The following is a 21,275-nucleotide window of genomic DNA, read 5'->3' on the forward strand; positions in this document are numbered from 1 at the left end:
TGTTTCCAGTGTTTCATAATCCTTGGGGTGACTGGCAGCTATGCTTTGGGTGTTAAATCTTAAATTTACTGAATGCTCCTATTCTTTGCAAGGCAGTGAGTTGGACTTGGCCATTCCCCAAACCACCGCTGGTGCCCCAGGCTTGTGTCTTCTGGAATAAATGCAGTGAATACAAAGGCCCAAACAAGATCACGGAAATAAGACTGCGAGGTCATTAATTTCAATCCAACACATGTTCCTTGAGGCCTCCTAGGTATTAGACACTACCCTAAATATAAAGATGCCTCAGGCATGGTCCCTACATTTAGGAAGGGAATCAGTTAAGACTAAAACAAATAGTCATCATCAACAACAACAAAAATTTGGAGAGGTGAAGAATGTTATATAGAAAAGAGTTGTAGTAAAAAGAACACAGAACCACTAGCCGGGGCATCTGAATATGAATTCCATCAATGTTACCAGCTAATTGTATCTTAACTTTCTTCTCTGTAAAATGGATTTGTCACCATCAGCATTTTCTTTCTTACCTCCCAGGGTTATCTTGAGAGCCAAATAAGATCATGGATGTGAAAATAATTAGTGAAATAGAAACTTTTGTCATATATTGCTTATGTTGTCCTATACAAATAACTTGCAAACCAGTATTTTTAGTTACTTTTATTACTGTGAAATAAGGGAGTCCCAGGCAGAGAGGCTGGAGAGATGAGACCCAGGCGGGTTCCCCAGAACCTCTTTGACAATTGTATTCAGCAGGAATGTCTTCGTGGAAGGATGCAGGCACCATTGGGTCCTGCCTAACCTAGGTTACTATCTTTTGCCACTTGGTGTGTTGTAGGATTGCTTAATGGGGAATGTACTGTGTTCTTTCTTTTTCCTTTACACACATTGAGAAAATAAACCACAGCAATCATGAAATCAGAACATTTTGGTGAAACATATTGCAGAAGAACCGGGAAACATGTTGCAATGGTGCCTGCTGGGTACTGCTGCAAGTTTGGGGGTGAACAGGAGAATCAGGTTCTTATAGGTAAACAGATAAATGCGTACAAGTTTTGTATTGTTTTGTTTTGTTTTGAGTGGTGGCGAGTAGAGGGCATGATAGAGTGACATTCATATATATCATATGATAGATAGGACATTCATATTTTATGAGAAGACTGCAAATGTGAATATATGAGACAGGATTTGGATCCTAACATTTATCATGTGACCTTGGGCAAGAAAAGTAATCTCTCTACCCCATTTCTTCATTCATAAAATGCAACAATACCCACCCTTATGGGATTGTTATGAGGATAAAGAGATACCATAAAATAACCAATTAAATTAAATTAAATTAAATTGGGTTTAATAAATGGTCACCATTACTATGATTATTTGAAGAGTCCTTCTAGAACTAGCTTGCAGATAAACCATCTTTAATGATGAAGACAGATGCTTAACAATATAGGAACTCATTTTCCACTTCGTTCCAACAGGGTAGGTACTCCATTCTGATAATGTGCTGTTCTTGCCACCTGGAGTTAGGTCTGAAAGCAGTATGTTTTCCTAATTCGAAGGTGATAACTGAGGTTGAAAATGATCAAGTGAGTTTTTTTCAGAAATGTTCCTTCCAAATTTAAATTCTTTTTTTTCAAAGACGATGAGAAACCTCGACTTTTTTTTTCTTGCTCTCCAAAGCTCCAGTACAAGGTTGTATATGTTAGTTGTAAGTCATTCTAGTTCTTCTATGAGAGCCAACACCACAGCACAGCGACTGACAGACAGGTGGTGTGGTTCTGTGACCTGGAAGTGAACCCTGGCTGACGAAGCGGTGAGTGCTGAACTTTAACCACTAGGCCTTCAGGGCTGGCTGTCTAATTTTAAATTCCTGAATCGATTCTTTTGCTGTTTCTTAAAATAAGTTCCATTCTTATGAAAAAAGAAAAAATGTCAATGATGTTTATAATGCTTATTAAAATAAAGTCTCAATAGACCACAAGGCCAGAAACTCAGCTTGCAAACGATTTAGCAAGGAGATGAGGCAGAGTTCTCCTACATCTTAGACAATAGGTCTCTCCTCAGGATGGCATGATGGAAGTTTTCTCATTTTGTAAAATTTTCCACATTGATGAAAAATGTATCATCGTTTTATATATCTACTAAATAAAACCATGATGTACATTGTTGACATCGATGATTTCATGTGAGAGTTCTACTTTGTTTAAATCTGGGAAGTCAGGGGCTAGTGCCCTTCTGCCCCTCCATCCCTGTCCTGTACGACATGGCCACGCTCTGGTTTGGAGAATCCACTAGAAGGGCTTCAGAGTTGTGGTGAGTCATGCAGGGTGAAGTAGTGAGCTCACGGCACACAGCATGGAGAATGGACACCCAACAGGAAGAATGTGCCCAAGTGCTTAAACAGAACTACTGTGGGATCAAAATGTACAACACAGTTTATCTTTAATCCATTAATGACTAGGGAGGGATGGGTTCTCAATTTCTTCTTGTTTCTGTCTGGGTCACTGCCTAGGTGACCTAATCCAATCCTGTGTCTACACACAACAGCAACTCCCAGATTTCTACCCCCATGCTCAGGCTCTCCTCTGAACTTCAGGCCATGTATCCAACTGCCAAGTGCATATCTTGATCTTGTTCCTCCCCCAGACTGAATCACCTCAGTGAATGGACGCTCCATTCTTTCAGCTGTTTGGAAAAAAAAGGTTGGGTTATACTTGACTCCTCTCTTCATATCACACTACACACCCAGTCCATTAGCAAATCCTGTGTCCTACCTTCAAAATACACCCTCAGACTATTTCTCACTGCTCCCACCATCCTCTACTGCTGCAGTAGCCTCCTAACATATCTCCTGTTTCTGCTCTTTTGCTTCTATAGTTTATTGTCCTCGGAGAAGCCAGTGTGATTCTTTTAAAATACAAGCCAAATCATAATGTTGTTTCTCTTCTTAAATCTCTCTAGAATCCACAGTCTATGTAATGGCCCATAAGACCTTACATGATCTGTCTCCCTGCCACTTCTCCGACTTCATCTCCTTTCCCCTCCCTCCATCCCCTACCTCAGTTTCTCCCCAGTCACAGGAGCCTCTTCACTGTTCTTCAAGCAAACCTCAGGGCCTTTGCACTGAAATGTTCTTCCTGGAACCTTCTTTTCCTCATACATGGTTTGCTTGCTCACTTCCTTCAGATTTAGTTCTCAGGTCTTCACTAAGAGCTCTCGGTAATTCATCCCCAAACACCAGGGTCTGTCAGTCTCTCTCTATCCCCTTACTTGAAGTATTAGTCCAGTGTCAACGGGAAAGCAGAAATCATTCTGCGTATTTGAAACAGGGGAATTTAATGCAAGAAATTAGTTCTATGAGTGATGGAAGAGGCCGAGAAGCCAGAGGAGACAATGAAGCAACCCAGAAGTTAGAAACAGAAAGAAACTTCCAGTCCTCCTCCCCCCAGGAGGGCAGGAGAAAGGGACCTATATCACCTGGCCAGAGAAGGAACCATAGCAGTTGTGTAGAAGCTGGAGCACTGAAGAGACAGCCACCACTACAGATGCCGCCATGGGAGGAAGAGGGAGAGATGCCCCGGTTTCTCCCATCTTTCTGTTCTCAGGTCTCCCTCTGTGCCTCTGGTTGGATGAACTCACACAGATGCGGGCTAACACAAGGCCTGTGCACAGCCTGCAGGGGGCAGCACCCACCACCCCTTCGGAGCAGGGGAACAAATCCAGAGGCAAACAGGCCTGGCCCTGGCACAACCTGCTCTATTTTCCCTCAGAGCATTTATCATCCTTGCCATATTTACAACTTTTTATTTGTGGCTTCTCTACCTTGACTGGAATATAGGGTCCATGGAGTCAGGGCTTTGCTGTTTCCTGTAGCCCCAGCTCCTAAAAGAGTGCCTGACTCCTAGTAGGTACTCGATAGATATTTGTTGAATGAGACAATATGCTTCAGCAGGCAGTGAGTCTACTATAGCAGGCGCTAAATGAATATATATTGAATAAAAGAGACTGATTAACAATTACAATACCAAGGTAGGTGTCATGTGAAAAAATATGGTGCCAGTCAGTTGAAATCTGTCTCAACAGCTTTTCCAACACAAGACTCCTGAGAAGATCACATTCATTTGAAGAGCAGTACAATTCACGGTGCATTTTCATACGTGATTGCTTCAAATCCCTAGTATCGTATTTCCTGAGGGCTTTTAGCCTCATTTACTTGTCCTTTCATCTTCACGAATTTGTCCAGTTGAAATGTTCCCTATTTGGTTCTTTTTTTCTTCTAAGTTCTAAAAAATAGTTCAGGAAACCTGAAACTTTGAACTCAGTTTGTCAAAAAAATAAAACAACCTTGAAAATAAATGCTTGTACTATTTATTACTAATAAAATTGAACACTATAATTCAGGAAAAAATGGACAAAAATCATTATTTTATTAAATCTCAAGATTAAAACCTGGGGCTGGCCTCGTGGCCGAGTGGTTGAGGTCGCACACTGTGATTCAGCTGCCCAGAGTTTCGCCGGTTCGCATCCTGGGAGCGGACATGGCACTGCTCATCAGGTCATGTTGAGGAGGGGTCCTACGTGCTACAACTAGAAGGACTCACAACTGAGATATACAACTATGTACTGGGGGAACTTGGGGAGAAAAAAAAGATTAAAACCAAATCTGGCTTTATGGTCAGTTAGGCAATAAATACTGCATGAAACCAAATCGTGTTCTGACAGAAACATTTCTGTGTTCTGGAAACTTTCTACTTTAAGGAAGTCTTAAGTTCATTGTTGAGTATCTTGTTTGTATTTTCTTGGTGTCTCCTAGAGATCAAATTCTAAATGATTCATATCAAGAATAGCTGGATTTTTATTTTCCTGTGGAAACTTTGGATAGATAGTGGTATCTGGGTAGTGAGTGAATGTAGACCTAAAATTTATGACTTTGTGACCAGTTTAAGTATGTTAAAGATATTTTTTAGCTACTGATCTTCCTTTTAAGATTCTCTATATCTGAAGAAAAACAAGAGACTGAATTTCAGCTGAAAGATATGTCATGTGTTTAAAATAACTTTAAGACCAAAAAAAAAATAATAATAATCCTGTTTTCCTTTGGGACAAATGACTCATTCAAGTGAGCCTCTTAGGAGAGTCCTCCCATGATGAACAATAGAAAGGTTATGATGAGTTTCTCTCTTTGTCCCCAGGCAAGAAGAAATTCAAATATGTTCTCTCTGTATGAATTCATTTCTGTTACATCTCAGCTGCTCACATCACCAAAATGAATAACTATCGTCCACACAGTCTTGTTCATGCTTGTGTTTTAAGCTTTTCTTTCTTTCAAGACCTGATCACAGGCCCTTGAGAAAACCAGAAATGACACAGCAAACTGGAACAAAGTTTGTTGTTCTGGTTAACTTGTTCCCAGTAAGTGTATGGTACAGCAGAGAAAGAACTGGATCATATTTTATTCCAATTTTGAGAAACTGAGATTGGCTTCTAGTTTTCCAGTTGTTTGTACTTTTGGATAAATTGCTTAACTTACTGAATTATAATAATGATGGCTCACACTTATTGAGCGCTTACTAAGCCTCAGGTACTGATTCTGCATGCGGTACGTGACCATTGTGCAGACTCTGAACAACCCTAAGAACCTAGGTCTCTTACTATCCTTATTTCACAAATGGAGGAACTGAAGCACAGAGAGGTCAGACACTTGCTCAAGTTTCCACAGCTACTAAGTGGAGGAACTGGGCCACAAGCCTAGGTAGTCTGGCTCCAGAGCCCACACCCTTACCCAACCTCTGAGCTAGCAAAGGGAAATTAAAATGTCTTCCTTATGAAGCAAGGTGAAAGTGTATTTTGATGTTCTTCTCTAGGAGAAAAAAAAACACCTGTTAAGCTGCTTTTCCAAGAAAAGGGAGGCCCTGATGGCACGTTTAAGAGACAATAAAACAAAGTTGCAGCATATCTGCTTTATATTTAAAAAGAAAAATAAATAAATGGGAACTGGGGTTCCTGATAGAGGGCGGAGCAGATCAGACAGAGGAGCAGGGAGCTGAAGTCTGGGGAGAAGTGGCTGGGGAGGTGACTTGGGAGGTGGGATGGCTAAAGGACCTTAAGAATTTTTGTCCTCCCAATTGCTTGGTGGAGAGCCTTAGAATCCCCATAGGATTTTGGAAGTCAAGTTTATTAAAATTTCAAAGGATGAGTAATATCACCTGCCCTCTGGGTTATACTTATAAATCTTTAATATAACTCACAGAATTGAGAATAGATGCAAGGAAACAAGGCAATTTTGACCAACATTTTAGAATCTACTACATGTTAAGTCCTAAGCTACACTACTTTTATAGAATGGTGATAATGAAGAAGAATTAACATATAATAAAATTCACTAATTTTGTGTGTATAGTCTTAAAAAATGTATTCAGTAAGGTCACCACTACCATAATCATGATATGGAAAATTTCCATCACTCGTGTTACTTTGTAGTCAATCCCTTCCTCCTCTTCCAGCCCCTGGCAGCCAGTGATCTGCTTTCTATTATTATAGTTCTGCTTTTTCTAATTTTTCATACAATGGAATCATATGATATGTAGTCTTTAATGTCTGGCTTCTTTCATTTGCCATAATGCTTTTGAGCTTCATCCGTATTATTGCATGGATAGGTCATTTATTGCTGGTTTTCCACTGTCTGGATGTACTGCAGTTTGTTTATCCATTCACCAATTGATAGACATTTGGGTTGTTTACAGGTTTTAGCTATCATAAATAAAGCTATCACAAATAAAGTTTATGTGGAACTGTTTATGTGAATGTGTTTCATTTTTCCTGGATAAATATTTAGGAGTCGGGTCATTGGGTCACTTGGTGAGAGTATGTTTAACTTTATAAGAAGTAGTCAAACTGTTTTCCAAAATGGCTGTATCATTTTTCATTCTCACCAGCATTCTAAGAGAATTCCAGTTACTCTACATCTTGTCAACATTTGATATTTTCAGTCTTTTTACTTGTAACTATTTTGGTATGTAGTGGTATCTCATTGTGGTTTTAATCAGTATTTCCCTAACGATGAACGTCTTTTCATGTGTTTATTTGCCACTTATATAGCAAATATTTTGGCCATTTAAAAAAATTGAAATGTTTGTCTTTTTATTTTTGAGTTACACAAATTCTTTATATATTTAGGGTACAAATTCTTTATCAGATATATGTTTTGAAAATATTTTCTCCCAATGTGTGGCTTGACTTTAAATTCTTTTAATATTGTTTTTTTGAAGAGCAAAGGTTTTAAAGGTGGATGAAGTTTAATTCATCAATTTTTTCTTTTGTGGTTCATGATTTTTATGTTTTATCTAAAAATCTTTGCTTAATTCAAGGCCACAAAATTTTTAAAATTATATTCTTCTAAAAGTTTTATATTTTTAATTCTTCCATTTAGAGGTCCATGGCTCATTTTTAATTTTTGTGAACAGTGTGAAGGAAGGATGAATGTTCTTTTTTTTAATATGTGTGGATATTTGATCATTCTACCACTATTTTTTGTAAAGATTAACCTACCATCTACTACATTCTAGGCGTTCAGCTGTACTTGTTAAGATTTACTGTCTGTTTCAAACATGCAATAACTCTTTTCTATACCTCTTTCTTTTAGGAATCTGGGAACATGGAACTCAAGGGAAAATGCGGCAGTGGGGGACTAGCTGTAGGAATTCCTGAGATTTTCTATGCTTATTTTCTATCAGTTGACACCTGCTCAGTCTTTCCACTCATCAGCATCAAATTCTACTGACAATCTCCCATCTTCTGGGTAAAAAAATTTATGAATAAGTTTGATAAGAATTTAGCTTTGAGGGTGTAAAGGTAAAACCTAACCATAAGAATTTGGAAACACAATTAATACATGGTGTAACAAAGAGGACAGGGACTTTCCACCTATAGGTTTAGGCTCATGTGACCATATATCCAATATATCCATATATCATGTGACCAAACACAGGGAGGAAATTTCCGCATTTCTTATTTATTAGTTTATTTATTTAATTTTATTGAGGTAACATTGGCTTATAATATTATGTAAATGTCAGGTGTACATACTTATATTTTGATTTCTGTGTGGGCTACATCTTGTTCACCACCCACAGACTAACTACCATCTACATTCCTTGTATATGAGATCAGTGTGCACAAAACTCGATTTTAAACTCTCAAAGGAATGGATAAATTCATTGGTCTATGTTTGGGGGAGTTGGAGGGAACACTATTTTCCTACTCCTGCTTGTTCTTTAATTGTTGGGGGATCACCTCTAGTGTAACACTTCCTGCATCCCTCTAGGCACTCACTCCTCTCTTTGGGAGGTGAAATAACTTATTTGACTGGTGAATTTGAGAGCAGAAACTGGGCACATGTAGCTCCATCCTTGTGTCTTTCTCCTTGGGCTCCATGCAGCCTGTAGGGAGCTGCCGTTCTTGGGGAGGCCTGGTACTTTCCAGTTCTTCTCATGACTTATGGGTAAGTATGTCTCATTCTAACATTTCATATTAGGAAACTTGCTCTCCCACAGATACACTCTCCAATATGATCTTTATCAGTAATGAAGTGGCATTTTGTTATTTTTCAGTGGGTTCAGAACATGGATCAGGATGAGGAATGCAGTTTATTGGGCCACTCCAACTCCAAAAGTGCAGAGAAACTAGAATGCTAACGATTGGTTTAATAAATATCTTCGGTATTTAGTTGTTATAAGACACATGGCTTCCTTCTTTAAGTGCACAAAGCATAAAATAGGCTTAAAGTACAATGAGAGTTTTGTTTATACATGGTAGCTTCCTGTAAAACGAATCAGGCAGTTCAAAATAGCTGTTGAATCTTTATCCAATAGATATTTAAAACTAGGACTGGCAACTCGATGTTAAAGAATAGTTCTATTCTACTTTGAAGCAAAGTTCAGATTAAAAAACATCTGGAGGTTTATTTTAGGACTATGAATTTATTAATAACCGTAGATTTTTTTTAGCATGTGAACAATACTGAAAATAAGCAAGTTCAAGTTCTTATGATAAAACGTCTCCAGTCCTCCTGAATGTACTTCTTTGCTGATACTAAAATCAGATGATGAGTTTGATGGTTCTTTACATTGCAACCAAGTATTGGTTTTCATCATTCGGGTAATGTTCTTTGCCCTAGGGTCGTATTCAAATTGCTTTGATCTACGGAAGAAATAGAAGAATCCTAGAGAGAGAGAATCATGATTAGTTATCTGGCACAACTATATAATGGTTGCATACTCTTTAATTTTATGAATATTGAATAAAATAATTGAACATTATGGAGAGAAAAGAAACTTGTGTAATTATATAAATACATTTTACTTTACTCCTGTCACATGAGAAATATTACTTTATTTCCTTGAGGAAGAAGCCAACACATGAAATGAATTTCAAGGAGCTTACTACCTTTTTAGCCAGACTGTGGTTTTTGCCAGAGGTTCTCAAACTAGGTTTCAAAAAAGCATCTAGGGAGGGGGAGAAGAAGGCCCCTGTGGGTATGGCCTTAGGCCCTCCATCCTCATTTCTCTAGAGCTGCTCTGCTTTATCTGTTTTAGATTTTGACATTCTGTATTAGATTTCATTGGAATAAAAGATTGTATCACTCAAAAACATTTTTAGACTCCTACTTATTCCATGCTCTAGGTTTTTTTCTTTGAAGACATAGTAGCTGGACTGGTACATTAAATTAGCTGAGATTCTTTTAAAACTGTAGATTCCCAGAGCTTACCCACAATCCTACTGCCTCAGAAACTATAATTTTGCACACAAACCCCAAGCTGTGCATATTAAACTATGTACATTATAGTTTGAGAATCACTGTTCAGTTCATGCGCTTCGTCGTTTTTCACAATTAAAACTCTTCAGGGGTTGTCTTTTAGGGGGTATCTTGGATCAATGATAAGTAAAACTAATTTTGGTACTTTTGGCATAGATTTGAGATAGTGTAACGGAGAACGTAATTCAGGACTTACTGATTCAGTTTGTGATAATGCCCAAAGGGTTAAAGTTAATTATTACTTGTGCTCAAGAGTAGTTAAATCACATTAAAATTGAGATATTAAGTTTTTGTGCTGTCTTCCTTCACAGTCAGTAAAGTCTTCCAAGTATCCTAATTGTTAAGGCATTGCGGCTTACCTTTATGCTGGAAAGCAGCATCAACTCGGAGACCAATTCCTGGAAAGTATTTTAGCACCCTCCGTGGATACCCTTTGTCCATGGTTTGGGTCACTTCATCATACCTGGAGACATGGATTTGGAAGGTTTCCAGGGGATCTTTGTTTTGGGAGCTTAATTCTTCTACTGGCTAGCTTGGAGTCAAGTGAGGATGTGGAGAAAAAGTAGGCTAGTAGAGGAAAACTAATTGGATCAGTAATAAAAATATGCCAAAGATTATGTTTGGTTGAATCATTTATAGTGTCTTGAAAACAAGAAATGATAAGGTAAAGAACCCACATCATTTGCCAGACTGATGTTATTCTGAGTAACTGGTCAATCAATGTGAGGGCTCAGCTCGGAGTTTCACAAATTTTGACTGGTATGTTGGCCATTGGCAATTTGGTTGGCCTCACCAGCTTTATTATTTTACCTTATCTTTATTTTTTAAGTTGGAGGAAGATCTTTGGACTCATTGAAACGTTCTTTTGTTTGATGAATGTCATCACCTGAAATTGCTTTCAACATAATTACTTTAAGAAGACTGTAGGTTAGTTTTATTTTTGCCTGTGTTAAAATGATGCTATGTGGATATTTTTATCCAGAATAAAATGGAGTCAATTTTCTGTAAACTTACCTCCAGCACCAAATGCCCACAAAGAAGTAGGTTTTTCTTGTGTTGTGGTCATAGAGAGCTGCGTCAATTTTCTTCACATGTCTTGGAAAGCCAAGTGTATAGATGGATTTGGGATAATCTGGCAAGACAGCATATCCTCTGATCATCCAGAAGTTGTCATCTGGGAAGAGAGAAAGTGGTTATCTTCTGATCTATTTCCTAGAGGGAGAAATAGATGTCTTAAGAAGTTTGAAAATAATTAGATAATTAGTTTCTCTCAGGTTCAATGCTTAAAGATTTAGTAGTCTTACTTTTCCACTTATTCTTACCACTTTCTTTAGCTGGCTTCTATTGTTAATAGAACACAAATAATATATACCTATAGTTAATAGTGTTCATACCCATGTCAATTGGCTTCACTGTGTTGATTGCTTTTCTAACTCTGACAAAACAGTCAAGTATGTTTGGGCATGTTCTCCTAAATTTCAATACCTAAGTGTTCTCAAAGGTAAGTAATCTGATGAAATCCATGTAAAAACTAGGGTTGCTAAATTAAATAGGAGATAGCAGTTAAATCTGAATTTCAAATAAACAATGACTAATTTTTGGTACAAGTATATCCAAAGTATTGCAAGGGATATATTTACACTATTTTTTTTTGTTGCTGCTTATCCAAAATTCAAAGCATCCAATTTTTTCATTTTCCTAATCTGGGAACCCTAGCAAAAAAGAAGTATAGAAGAGAGATAGGTTACCTTTATTTGACAGAAAAAAGACTCTTTTTTAGTTTTTGTCATACAGGTTCTTTTAGCTCATGTGCAATTGGGATGGTGTTTACCTTCACAGCCACAGAGAACCCTGGATAGTGGTTCTTTGTGATAGGAGTCTAAGGTCAGGCAGAAGCCCTGCCCATTTGGCTCATGCATGAAGATTAAGCTCCTTGCCGCAAAATACCCACAGACCAGTTCAGGCATCCAGAGGGAGAAGAGGAATCACGATGGGCAAAGCTACCTTTAAAAACCAGAATCTTATCTTTGGAGTTCTCATATGCAGCATGAATATCAGCTGGCAGAGATGGCCATAAGGAAGAGATTAATTCAAATTCAACATTGGTGATATCATAATAGATCCTCCATAGGTACCTGTGTTAAAAAAACATACTTTACATATACAGCCTGTATATGTCTATTTCAATGAAAACATTGCGAACATAGGCTTGTCTTTTATCTATTGAGTTGGTACTTTCCTCATACAATTCAGAGCATTCACACAATTTTCCCCCGCAAGTTTAGGGGATTGTGAGTTCTGTTCTACCCTTTGGGCCACCAAGGTCTGGACATGCCTGTGCCTACTCTCTTGGGTACTTAGAGTAGCAAACTGTCCACGGAAATATCATAAAAAGTTCTCATTGTGCGCAATGGCCTTGTTTCTGCCGAAGTAGCAATACCCAATATTCTAAGCCAACATCAAGTATTCTGAGACGAACTTTTCAGTGCTGATGTTTGCTAGAATGAAGAAATGTTATCACGGGCATGGCAAAACATTTCCTCAGATTTTTCCTTCTGGCTGTAAAGTTCTGAGTCTATGAATGAGACTTGAAAGTCCTTGTATTCCATTTCCCTTCTCATGCTGGCAACCCCTTCCTGACAAGCAGTCTCTCAGCCTCTGCTGTTGGGGGCATGGTAGTGACAGCATGTCATTACAGTTCTATACAGCTGTGGGTGGAAGGAGTCTGATTTAAAATATTTTTCCCTTTGCCCCTATATCCTTGTTAGATGGTGTATGTCCTGATGCTTTGTTCTGAAAATATGATCATGAAATACGTAACTGACATACCATGCTGCAATTTAAATCCTATAAATTATACATAGTGAGAGAAGAGGTTTCCCACTAATGCTTTATTGATGTAACATTAAGGAATGGTCTATTGATATGTGTTTAACAACTGGCTCTCCAGGTAGGAAAAAGACCTAAGTTTTATCATTTGATGATTTCCAGGGTGTAAATACTCCAACCATGGCCGGTTTTAAGCCACCAAAGCAATGTGAACTGGTTTACAAAATTCCGGAAAATTTAACAACTGGATCCTGAAATGTTATAAGTCAACTCCAACATGTCACTGAGATTGGTGTATTATTTTAGCTAAGAAGTCACCGAAAGTAGACTCTACTTCACCTTCTTAAACAATGGCAATTTAGAAATTTGCTTAAAAACATTTAAAAATTAATTTATCAAACATGTAGGATATAGACTCATAGTAAAACATTCAAACAGTATGAGGAGTTGTAAAATGGACAGTAAAAGGCACACATTCTCACGATCCCCATGACTCCCTCTTTATCCCCAAATCTCTTGAAAGAAAAGTCTTCGTAGGAAATTGAAGAGCTTAAGGGAATGGGTTTACCTGCCTTTAAAGAACATTACTTCTCTGCGGAAAGTGGTGATAGCATCAAAAGTCAAATCAGGGTCACAGACATGGGGTACAGTGGGTTCTTTTGGCTTAGTAGGTGTCTCAGGTAGATCTCCTTTGATGGAAAAGAAATACCACAGTGAATTAAGAAGGCATGTGGAAATACCTACAGAAGGATCTTACCCAAGTGAATATTTTCTTCATAAAATTTCAAGAAGTGAGTTTCTCAACTTCCTTTCTGGAAAGCTTCCTATTTAGTTCACATATATTCAGATTTGTGATGTTGCTCACCATAGATGGATTGGATTCCACTGATATCATCCTGAGAAAGTGGGTATTTGCTAGGATCCAGGGAGACATAATTTGGGAACATCAAAGCTGTTGGATCATTGGAATGAGAGAGCCCCAGTGAATGACCAAATTCATGAGCAGCCACGAGAAATAAGTTGAATCCTTAACAAAAACAGAAAACACGAATACATGAATCAATCAAAAGGAGAAGGGTTGCATCTGAGATTAGGAAGTAACTAAGGGGAAACAAGAAAGGGCTTGCCATCCAGCAGATAATTCTTGTAACAAATGCACCATCATTTATCTGGGAAAGATTTCAATACTAATAACTGATATTAGTCACATCATGGAGAAATATGACCTAAAGGAAGCAAATGGCAGGAAACAGGTGTTTCAGAATGGATAGTATTTAACCATCAGTTTTGGATTGTTGCTAGGTTATCCTATATGTGATCATGTTTTTCCTACGTATATTCTTCCAAGGTTATCCATTGGCTGTAGAATAAAATGCAAATATCTTAACATGGCTCTCCATGATCTATCCTTGCCTTTTTTCCAGCCTCATATTTTAACTTTCATATTCCATGAGCTGGCCATATTGAATCATTTGCATTTCTCATCAATATCATGTTCTTTCTAATCTCTCTGTCTTAATATCTCCATCTCTTTTGCCCAGAATATTATCTCTCCCACCTCCTTTTTGCCTACTTATCCTACTTCTTCCTCAGAAATCCCCTCTAGAGTCATCTCCTTCATGAGGCTTCCCTTATCTCTCCAGCTCCTATCCAGGCTGTGTTAAATGCACCTCTGGGCTTCCATAGACTCAGTGATAATTCTGTCATAGCACATAAGGGACTGTGTTGTCTATTTCCTTCACCAAGCTGTGTACCCTGTCAGTACAGGGACCGTGTCTTAATCATCTTTTATTCCTGGTGACTGCTAAACTGCTTATCCATAGTGGGTGCTTAATAATGGTTGCTGGATCTCCATCCATGTGTTTATTTGGATGGAAGAATGATTAGATGCATCTCCTACACAAGACCACAGTACCCTGGACTCACCCATACCAGAAGTCTTAGCATGCCTGGTGGAATTGCCTTTTTATCTCTCTTGCTCCCACTAGTCTGTAAGGTTCTAAATATAAAAGACTGTCTTTGGACTTGCAACTAAGCCTGTGGATCCTCAGGAAAAGTCTGAGCCTTTCATGATGAAGACTTGTCCGGTGATGTTTGCACAAAACAAACATGAATGGCAAAGGATTATTTCATGGCCTTTCGTGCTTTTCTGCTCTAGCCTTTGCTGCTGCCCCTTGTCTGACTGGCAATGTCACTGGGTGTGGTTTTGGATAAGGGATGGGACAAGTGACTCTTTGAAAAAATAATTGAAACTCAGGTCATCTATATGAAGTCCAAATCTTTATCTTGGCTTTCAAGACCCTCTGCAGTCTGAATCTTATTCACCACTTAGCCTTCTATTCCACAACATTTCTAATACTTGATTTGGTTAGGTTGTTTTGTCCAGAACACTGTCTACTCCACTTTGCCTTCTGGTTCCTGCTTAGCCTTCAGGTCTCAGATTTGGCATCACTTCCTCCCCTGACCTCTGCATTTGGGTTGGAATTTCTTTTGTGTGCTCCTATTATATGGTTATAGCTCCCTTTAGCCCAGTGTTGATCATGTTGGTTGGAATTTCCATTTGGTTGTGTGTGCTCCCTAGACTGTAAACCTAGGGCAAGGTCTGTGTCTCGTACACTGTTGCACACTCCATTTCTATGACAGAGCCTGTGTCATAGTGGGTTTTGAGTAAAGCATTGTTGAATGACTTCATTTACCAAAAATTTGCAGAGCGTCTATCATGTGCTGACAGTATTATAGGCCATATGATACTGTAGGAAAAAGATAACATCTCTGCTGTCTTGGAGATGTTATTAAATATATAAATCACTCTAATCATCATCATCATCAATGCTAATAATCACCAACATAATTATCAATGTCAAAACAATTTCTGAATGTTCCCTATGGGCAAGTTCTTTGCAAGATGTTTTCACTTTCATTATGGGTAACTTCTGTTATCTTCCTGCAAGAAGGGCATTATCCTTATTCTACAGACAAAGAAACAGAGTAAGAAAAGTAATTAACTTACCCAGGGTCCCTCAGGGAGTAAATGGGAAACCCTGAAAGAAATCAAGGTCAGACCTTGGTTGCTCTTGCCAAATCACCACACATGCACCTGTAAGGCCTGTTTCAGTGGTTTAGTGTGTGTAGCACATACACACTCACACACAGGCTTGACACTGCCCTCGCTTTAAAAGATTCTCAGGAAAATCTCTCTACATGCTTAAACTCCTTTGATATTACCACGCAATGACTTGTCCTTCCCTTAGGAAGTAGTGGCATTAGCAGATGACTTATGACTATTGCCCTTAAGCAAGTTACACTAAGTCTTTTGTACCCTTTCTATAGGGAAAGCCTACATATTCCAAGGAAGGAGATAATCATATATTATATATTATTGACAGTTTTCCTATTAAAAAAATCCCAGTTTTATAGAAGATTACATTTGCTTGAGGTTTTGTGTTTTTATTAGAGAAGAGGAAAATGTTTTCCCTTTTACGTCAATGAGCTAAAAGTTACACGATTGGGTGTTCCCTGGGGCCCGCATTTTAGACCCTGAGGGAATGCAACAAAGCAATTGGAAGACAGCCATTTTGGCATGTTGCCTGGTTATCCACCCAGAACTTGTTGGAGGCCTCTATTTATCCCCTGCCTTGCTCAAGCAACTTTTGCCAACTTGGGGCCCAGGGCTCTTTGCACTTTTTGATAATCCACCCCAAACATCCCCCTTGGCAGAGAGCTTGGAGCAGTGTGGATAATAGTACTTACGACTGAGTATTGGATTTAATAGAGATAAAAGAAACCCCCAGTGAACTCTTGGAGTAATCTCTGCCTCTAGATGGGAAAATAAAGCCTGGCTGAGCAAGGAGAGTTATCCTGATTTTGGCAAGCACTAGGATATTTCCTATAACTGCCTGATTGAACATATCCACTGCCTGTAGCCCAAATCCAAAGAAATATTGGGACATGTCTCAGCAGAAGATAAAAAGCAGTCATGGTCCATTCAATTCCTCCATTGTTTGGATGACAGTGTCATCCTACTTCCTTCATCCTCTTGTCTATGATACTAACTCATTTAGCAGTGGCAGCAACCAAGCCCAGAGTTCCTCTGGTGCCTGAAGTCCAGTCATACTGACTTCTTTACCTTCCTTGTTCACTAGCAAAAGAAGAACAATTACATCACATGTTCAGACTTAGCAATGAGTGGCCACAGACCATTTTGAGTTACAGGCTTTCAATTTCGCAGAAACTATAAAACTGATCTATAGACTATCTGGAGTTACTTGGTCAGGACTGAACTGTGACCTTCTATACCACCCATCAGCAGAGCCACGCCTTCTGCTTTCCTGGGACCCTGGAAACCAAATGGCAGACCCAAGATGACTGTTGTCAATGATAGAAAAACAAAGTGGGGAGGACCTGAGTCTACTCAGCCTGCTCCTTTGATTGGTACACATACTTTTACTGTAGCAAAGTTTTGTTTTTTTGTTTGAAAAGTAATAAAATATCTCTTATTTCAGTGCCAGAGAGGTTCATTAAGAGAAATAAAGTCAAACCACTTGGTTTCAAAGAACAGGTCAAATATAAAGGTTAGGGTCTGATTCCTTGATGGATGGGCAACAGTTAGAAGAGGAAGTTCATGATTATAAATAGTCCTTCTATGGGCCATGAACCCACACACCATCCTTCGATCACTAACTCAAAATTACCACCTCCCTAGAGTCGTCTTTCAATCCTTAAGCCACAGATGACTTTTCCCATTGGTACAGCACACAGCACATTCTGCTTTGTATGGTTGTATGTGAACCTAGGCCTTATATGCCACACAAGATCATGAACCTCTGAAGGGCTGGAACTTTTGTAGTACAACTTTGTGGTCCATACAACACCTTGCATAGTTGCAGGCACATAGTGGAACTGCAGGTATTGTGGATGTATGAACGAATGTATGAGTAAGTGAAGAATGTTCTGTTCATAAGAGGATTAGAAGTTTTATGAGGGTATTGTATGCCTAAGGCTCTCAACTGTACAAGCACAATTGTCTGGACAGATATTGAAAACTCATCCATGTCATCTTAGAATACAGAAAATTGTGGGGAAATTGGGAAGTAAAAAGCAACTAGTTGCAAAGCTATTCTTTTCAGGGATTCTTTAGAATACTAAATTTTGTTCATAAAGAAATTGAACTCACCTACTCCATCCTTGGTCCAATTTTCATCCTCATCGAAGTGAGTGTCTCCACCCAGACCCAGACCAGGAGGAAAGGCATGGCCGAGGACTCCCAAGGGGCCATCAAAATAACGAGGACATCTCCCATGGACTGAGATACAATTCATGGGGGAAAAAGAGATCAGCCTCCTCAAAGCTCCTGATGAATATAGCCATAGATTTCCCTCTGCTGAAAACCTTACCTCGGGTCCTAAAGGCAATCATGATATCTGCAATCCCCTTGGAAATCTTGGTGAACATTAGTGGAGTAACTTTGCTCCACACTTCTAAACCTTTTTGGATAGCCTCGTCTACATCAGCTCGTGCCATATCTGGCGTATAGTTCATGATTCTTAAAAATTAACAAAAATATATCAATTTGTGCTTATACATGCATGTATGCAAATATACTACAAAAAGAAAATCATTTCTATTTCATCAATCATATGCTGCAGCAACTTTTGGTGTGGTGTTATTCTTACATTTGTATAATACTTTACTGTTTAAATAAAGCACTTTTACAATGCTATATAAATCAGTTCTCTCATCTGCCCTATTAATCAGGGAGTGTTATAACACTTTAACAAATGAGATTCAAAGAGGTTAAATAACTTCCCTAAGATCATACCCTGAGTGGGAGAGCATTAATTTCATGTATGTGTTTGCTGTGTATATAACTGCATTATAAATATGTTCTAAAAAGAATTGAGATTTATTTTCTCGGATGGCTTGTGGGAATCAGTCTTGTGTCGTGTATTAAGAGTATAAATACGTGAAAGCCACAAAAAGGTAGTTACTCAGGAAAAGATTTCCCTCCTGTTTATATTTGTCTTCCTAAACCTATTTTCATCTCAATACCTAAGGCTCAGTAAGATGAAGGAAGAACTATCAGAAACTCTCTAGGGCCAGCCAGGAGGGCTGTAGAGTGGTGGTCAAGGTCACTATTTCTATCTCAGGTCACGGACACACTTCATCCTCTTTCTGCCAATGAGCCAGCCCTCTTTGCTTGAGATGTCTGGGGACAAAGCACTCCATACTTCACTCCGGAGTCCGTCTGAGATTTGACAACTCTAACTCACACACGTCTCTAACATGAACTGGTTGTGCTCCAGGGTCTTCTCATTTTCTCTTGAGCACACTGCATCTGTACCTTCAAGCATCTGCAATCGGATGGCAGTGCTTCAGGTCCTGAGCCTATTTGGAGCTGGCAGAGGCCAAAGATTAGAGGATCTCTGCCAGAGCCAGTCTGCTGACAAGAGCTATGTAACCTTGACTGTGGTAAATAATCTGTTGTTTCAGTTTCTCTTTGTTTAAGGTGGTAATAACAGCGGTGCCCACATCACAAGTTTGTTGGGAGGACGGAATGAATGAAATCTATAAAGTGCCGTGCACATAGGAAGTGCGTGGTAAAATAACCCATGATTATTTTTGTTCCTTGGAGATTCTATTCATGTTTCTTTGGATTAGGGGGAAATAAGTGGTTAGAAGCATTACCTGTATGTGAGGTTGTATTTCTTCCACCCAGGGAGAGTGTAGCCATACTGACCCACATCAGGCACCCCACACCGCGGTGTCTTCATGATCTCAAGAGTGTTTGAATCCAGTTTTCCAGTCACCGTCAATCCAAAAAATGCTTGCATTTCCTGAATTTTGCCATCTATGAGACTCTTGTTCTTGCTTTGAACAAGATGACTCCCTTCTATTTCAAGAGAGTAGAACTGGTTGAGATATGCCTGAGCAAAAAGACAAAAAAAAAGAAAAAAAAAGGCACAAACTACAAGAGAGCAAATCTTCACCTCAGGTTACAACAAAATTGTCTGAAATCCTTTTTGACAGTTCGGAGAAGAAAAGGAAATAGGTAATGAGGGGAAGGAAGGAGTGAGGGAAGAAAGAAGAAAAGAAGGAAACAGAGAGGAAAGGAAGGAGTCACCTCATTTTTTTAACTTTCAAGGACTGGTTGAGCTATGCGTGACCCGAGTTGGCCAAACCACAAAGCCTATAAAAATTCAAACCTCCACAGAGGAGAATCAAGCTATTTCTATGTGTTAAATGATCACATATCTTACAAATTTTTGCTATTATTTTCATTTTGTTTTTTCCTTGAAACAAATTCTAGAAGAAATAGGTGATTATTCATTTCACAAATTTAATGAATTTAATCAAATAGGGCAAGTTAACTGGACTAATTTTTAGCGGGAATCTCAAAGCAATGTATTATTCATGCATAAAGAGATAAGGGCTCCAAATTGTAGTTGGGTCCTCCTGGTTGTTATTGAAATGCTTTTATAGAGACCTCCATTTCTTACAGCGCTGTCCTCTTTCTCCTCTCACTATCTCCTCATTTGTAAACATTGCTTAAAGTTGTAGCAAATCCTGCCTTTTCCTCTACCCCGCCCCTACTCTCCACCCCTCACACAGTTCTTTGAGGTCCTTAGGGCAAGGGAACCAAAAAGCAGCTCCTTCTTACAAGAAAGTTCAGGACTCTTTTATAGGAATTTGCTGTCTTTTTACGTCCCAAGACAGTCAACAGAATGAATTTTTTATTAATAGTTGTTAATAATATTTATCGAAACAGTACCTGAGCCAGCTGCATATTTTCTTCATTTTCCATTTTTTGGTCTACAGGAAATGCAGAAGAAAATGTTATAAAGAGCAAACATAGGGGCAGAAGGCTCTTCATTCCTTCCTCTTCTCAGTTGAAGCCTGGTTCTGTTTGCATAGAATTTAGAAAATAATAGTGAGACGTGGCATGCCTTGGCCTCTATCATCCCTTAATTAATAACAGAAAAGGACATTTGCCATGAAGTGTGTCATGATATGCTTTATTTTTTTCTTAGCTTGACTTGGTTTTGCAATCGTGATCCACAGTTGCTTAGGAAACATAGCCATTGTTCATTATTGAATTCATTATAATCGGAAGTCAGCTTCCAATTTACTTTTGTCTTTGCAAGCTGGTGGTTTTCCTATCCATAAATTCTTGAAAGTTTATGAAATAACACTCTTTTGAATGAAACTCTAGAATATCTCGAGTGGCATAGTATCATGAAAAGACAATTGAATTAGGAATCAGATTACCCTAATTAACTAGGGTAAATATCAAACGTTTATTGAGCACCTACTATTTCCCCTATCACTGTAAATGCAAGTGTGAATAAGATGCCACTCTAACTTTGTTGGAGAATTCAGACATTTTCAGAAACTAATGCCAGACAAAAGGGAGGCAAGTAGCAAAATGCACAGTGTTCACTTCTCATGACTGCGTGAAATATAAAGAAATAGGACGAACTCAATTCTCATCTCAAAAATGTTTAGATGAGAATTAGGCCATGAATTTATCATAACTAGCTAGTATAACTAGCAGGTAGGTGTTCTGAGAAGGTGAATCTCCCATCTTTGTGCTTGTGCAAACTGGCATAGGAAGTTCTAGAAAACATGATAGTCT

General features: G+C 38.7%; 1 protein-coding gene across 2 annotated transcripts; it reads right to left on the reverse strand.

Annotated features, from left to right (window-relative positions):
• Positions 1–8,899: 8,899 nt before the first annotated feature.
• Positions 8,900–20,529, reverse strand: MMP27 (matrix metallopeptidase 27). Of its 2 annotated transcripts, none has more exons than XM_046686000.1 (10): positions 20,412–20,529; positions 19,328–19,566; positions 18,037–18,185; positions 17,817–17,945; positions 13,509–13,595; positions 13,212–13,332; positions 11,819–11,949; positions 10,829–10,988; positions 10,174–10,277; positions 8,900–9,220 (listed from the first exon to the last, which is right to left on the reverse strand). In XM_046686000.1, exons 1-10 carry the CDS (start codon positions 20,511–20,513, stop codon positions 8,982–8,984), a joined length of 1,461 nt encoding a protein of 486 aa, XP_046541956.1. In that variant the 5' UTR covers positions 20,514–20,529; the 3' UTR covers positions 8,900–8,981. The 2 variants fall into 2 exon arrangements, with proteins under 2 accessions (XP_046541956.1, XP_046541955.1); XM_046685999.1 differs by having other exon boundaries at positions 13,509–13,670.
• Between the last annotated feature and the right edge of the window lie 746 nt (positions 20,530–21,275).

The sequence above is a fragment of the Equus quagga genome, chromosome 14, assembly GCF_021613505.1.
Source record: "Equus quagga isolate Etosha38 chromosome 14, UCLA_HA_Equagga_1.0, whole genome shotgun sequence".
Lineage (NCBI taxonomy): Eukaryota > Metazoa > Chordata > Mammalia > Perissodactyla > Equidae > Equus > Equus quagga.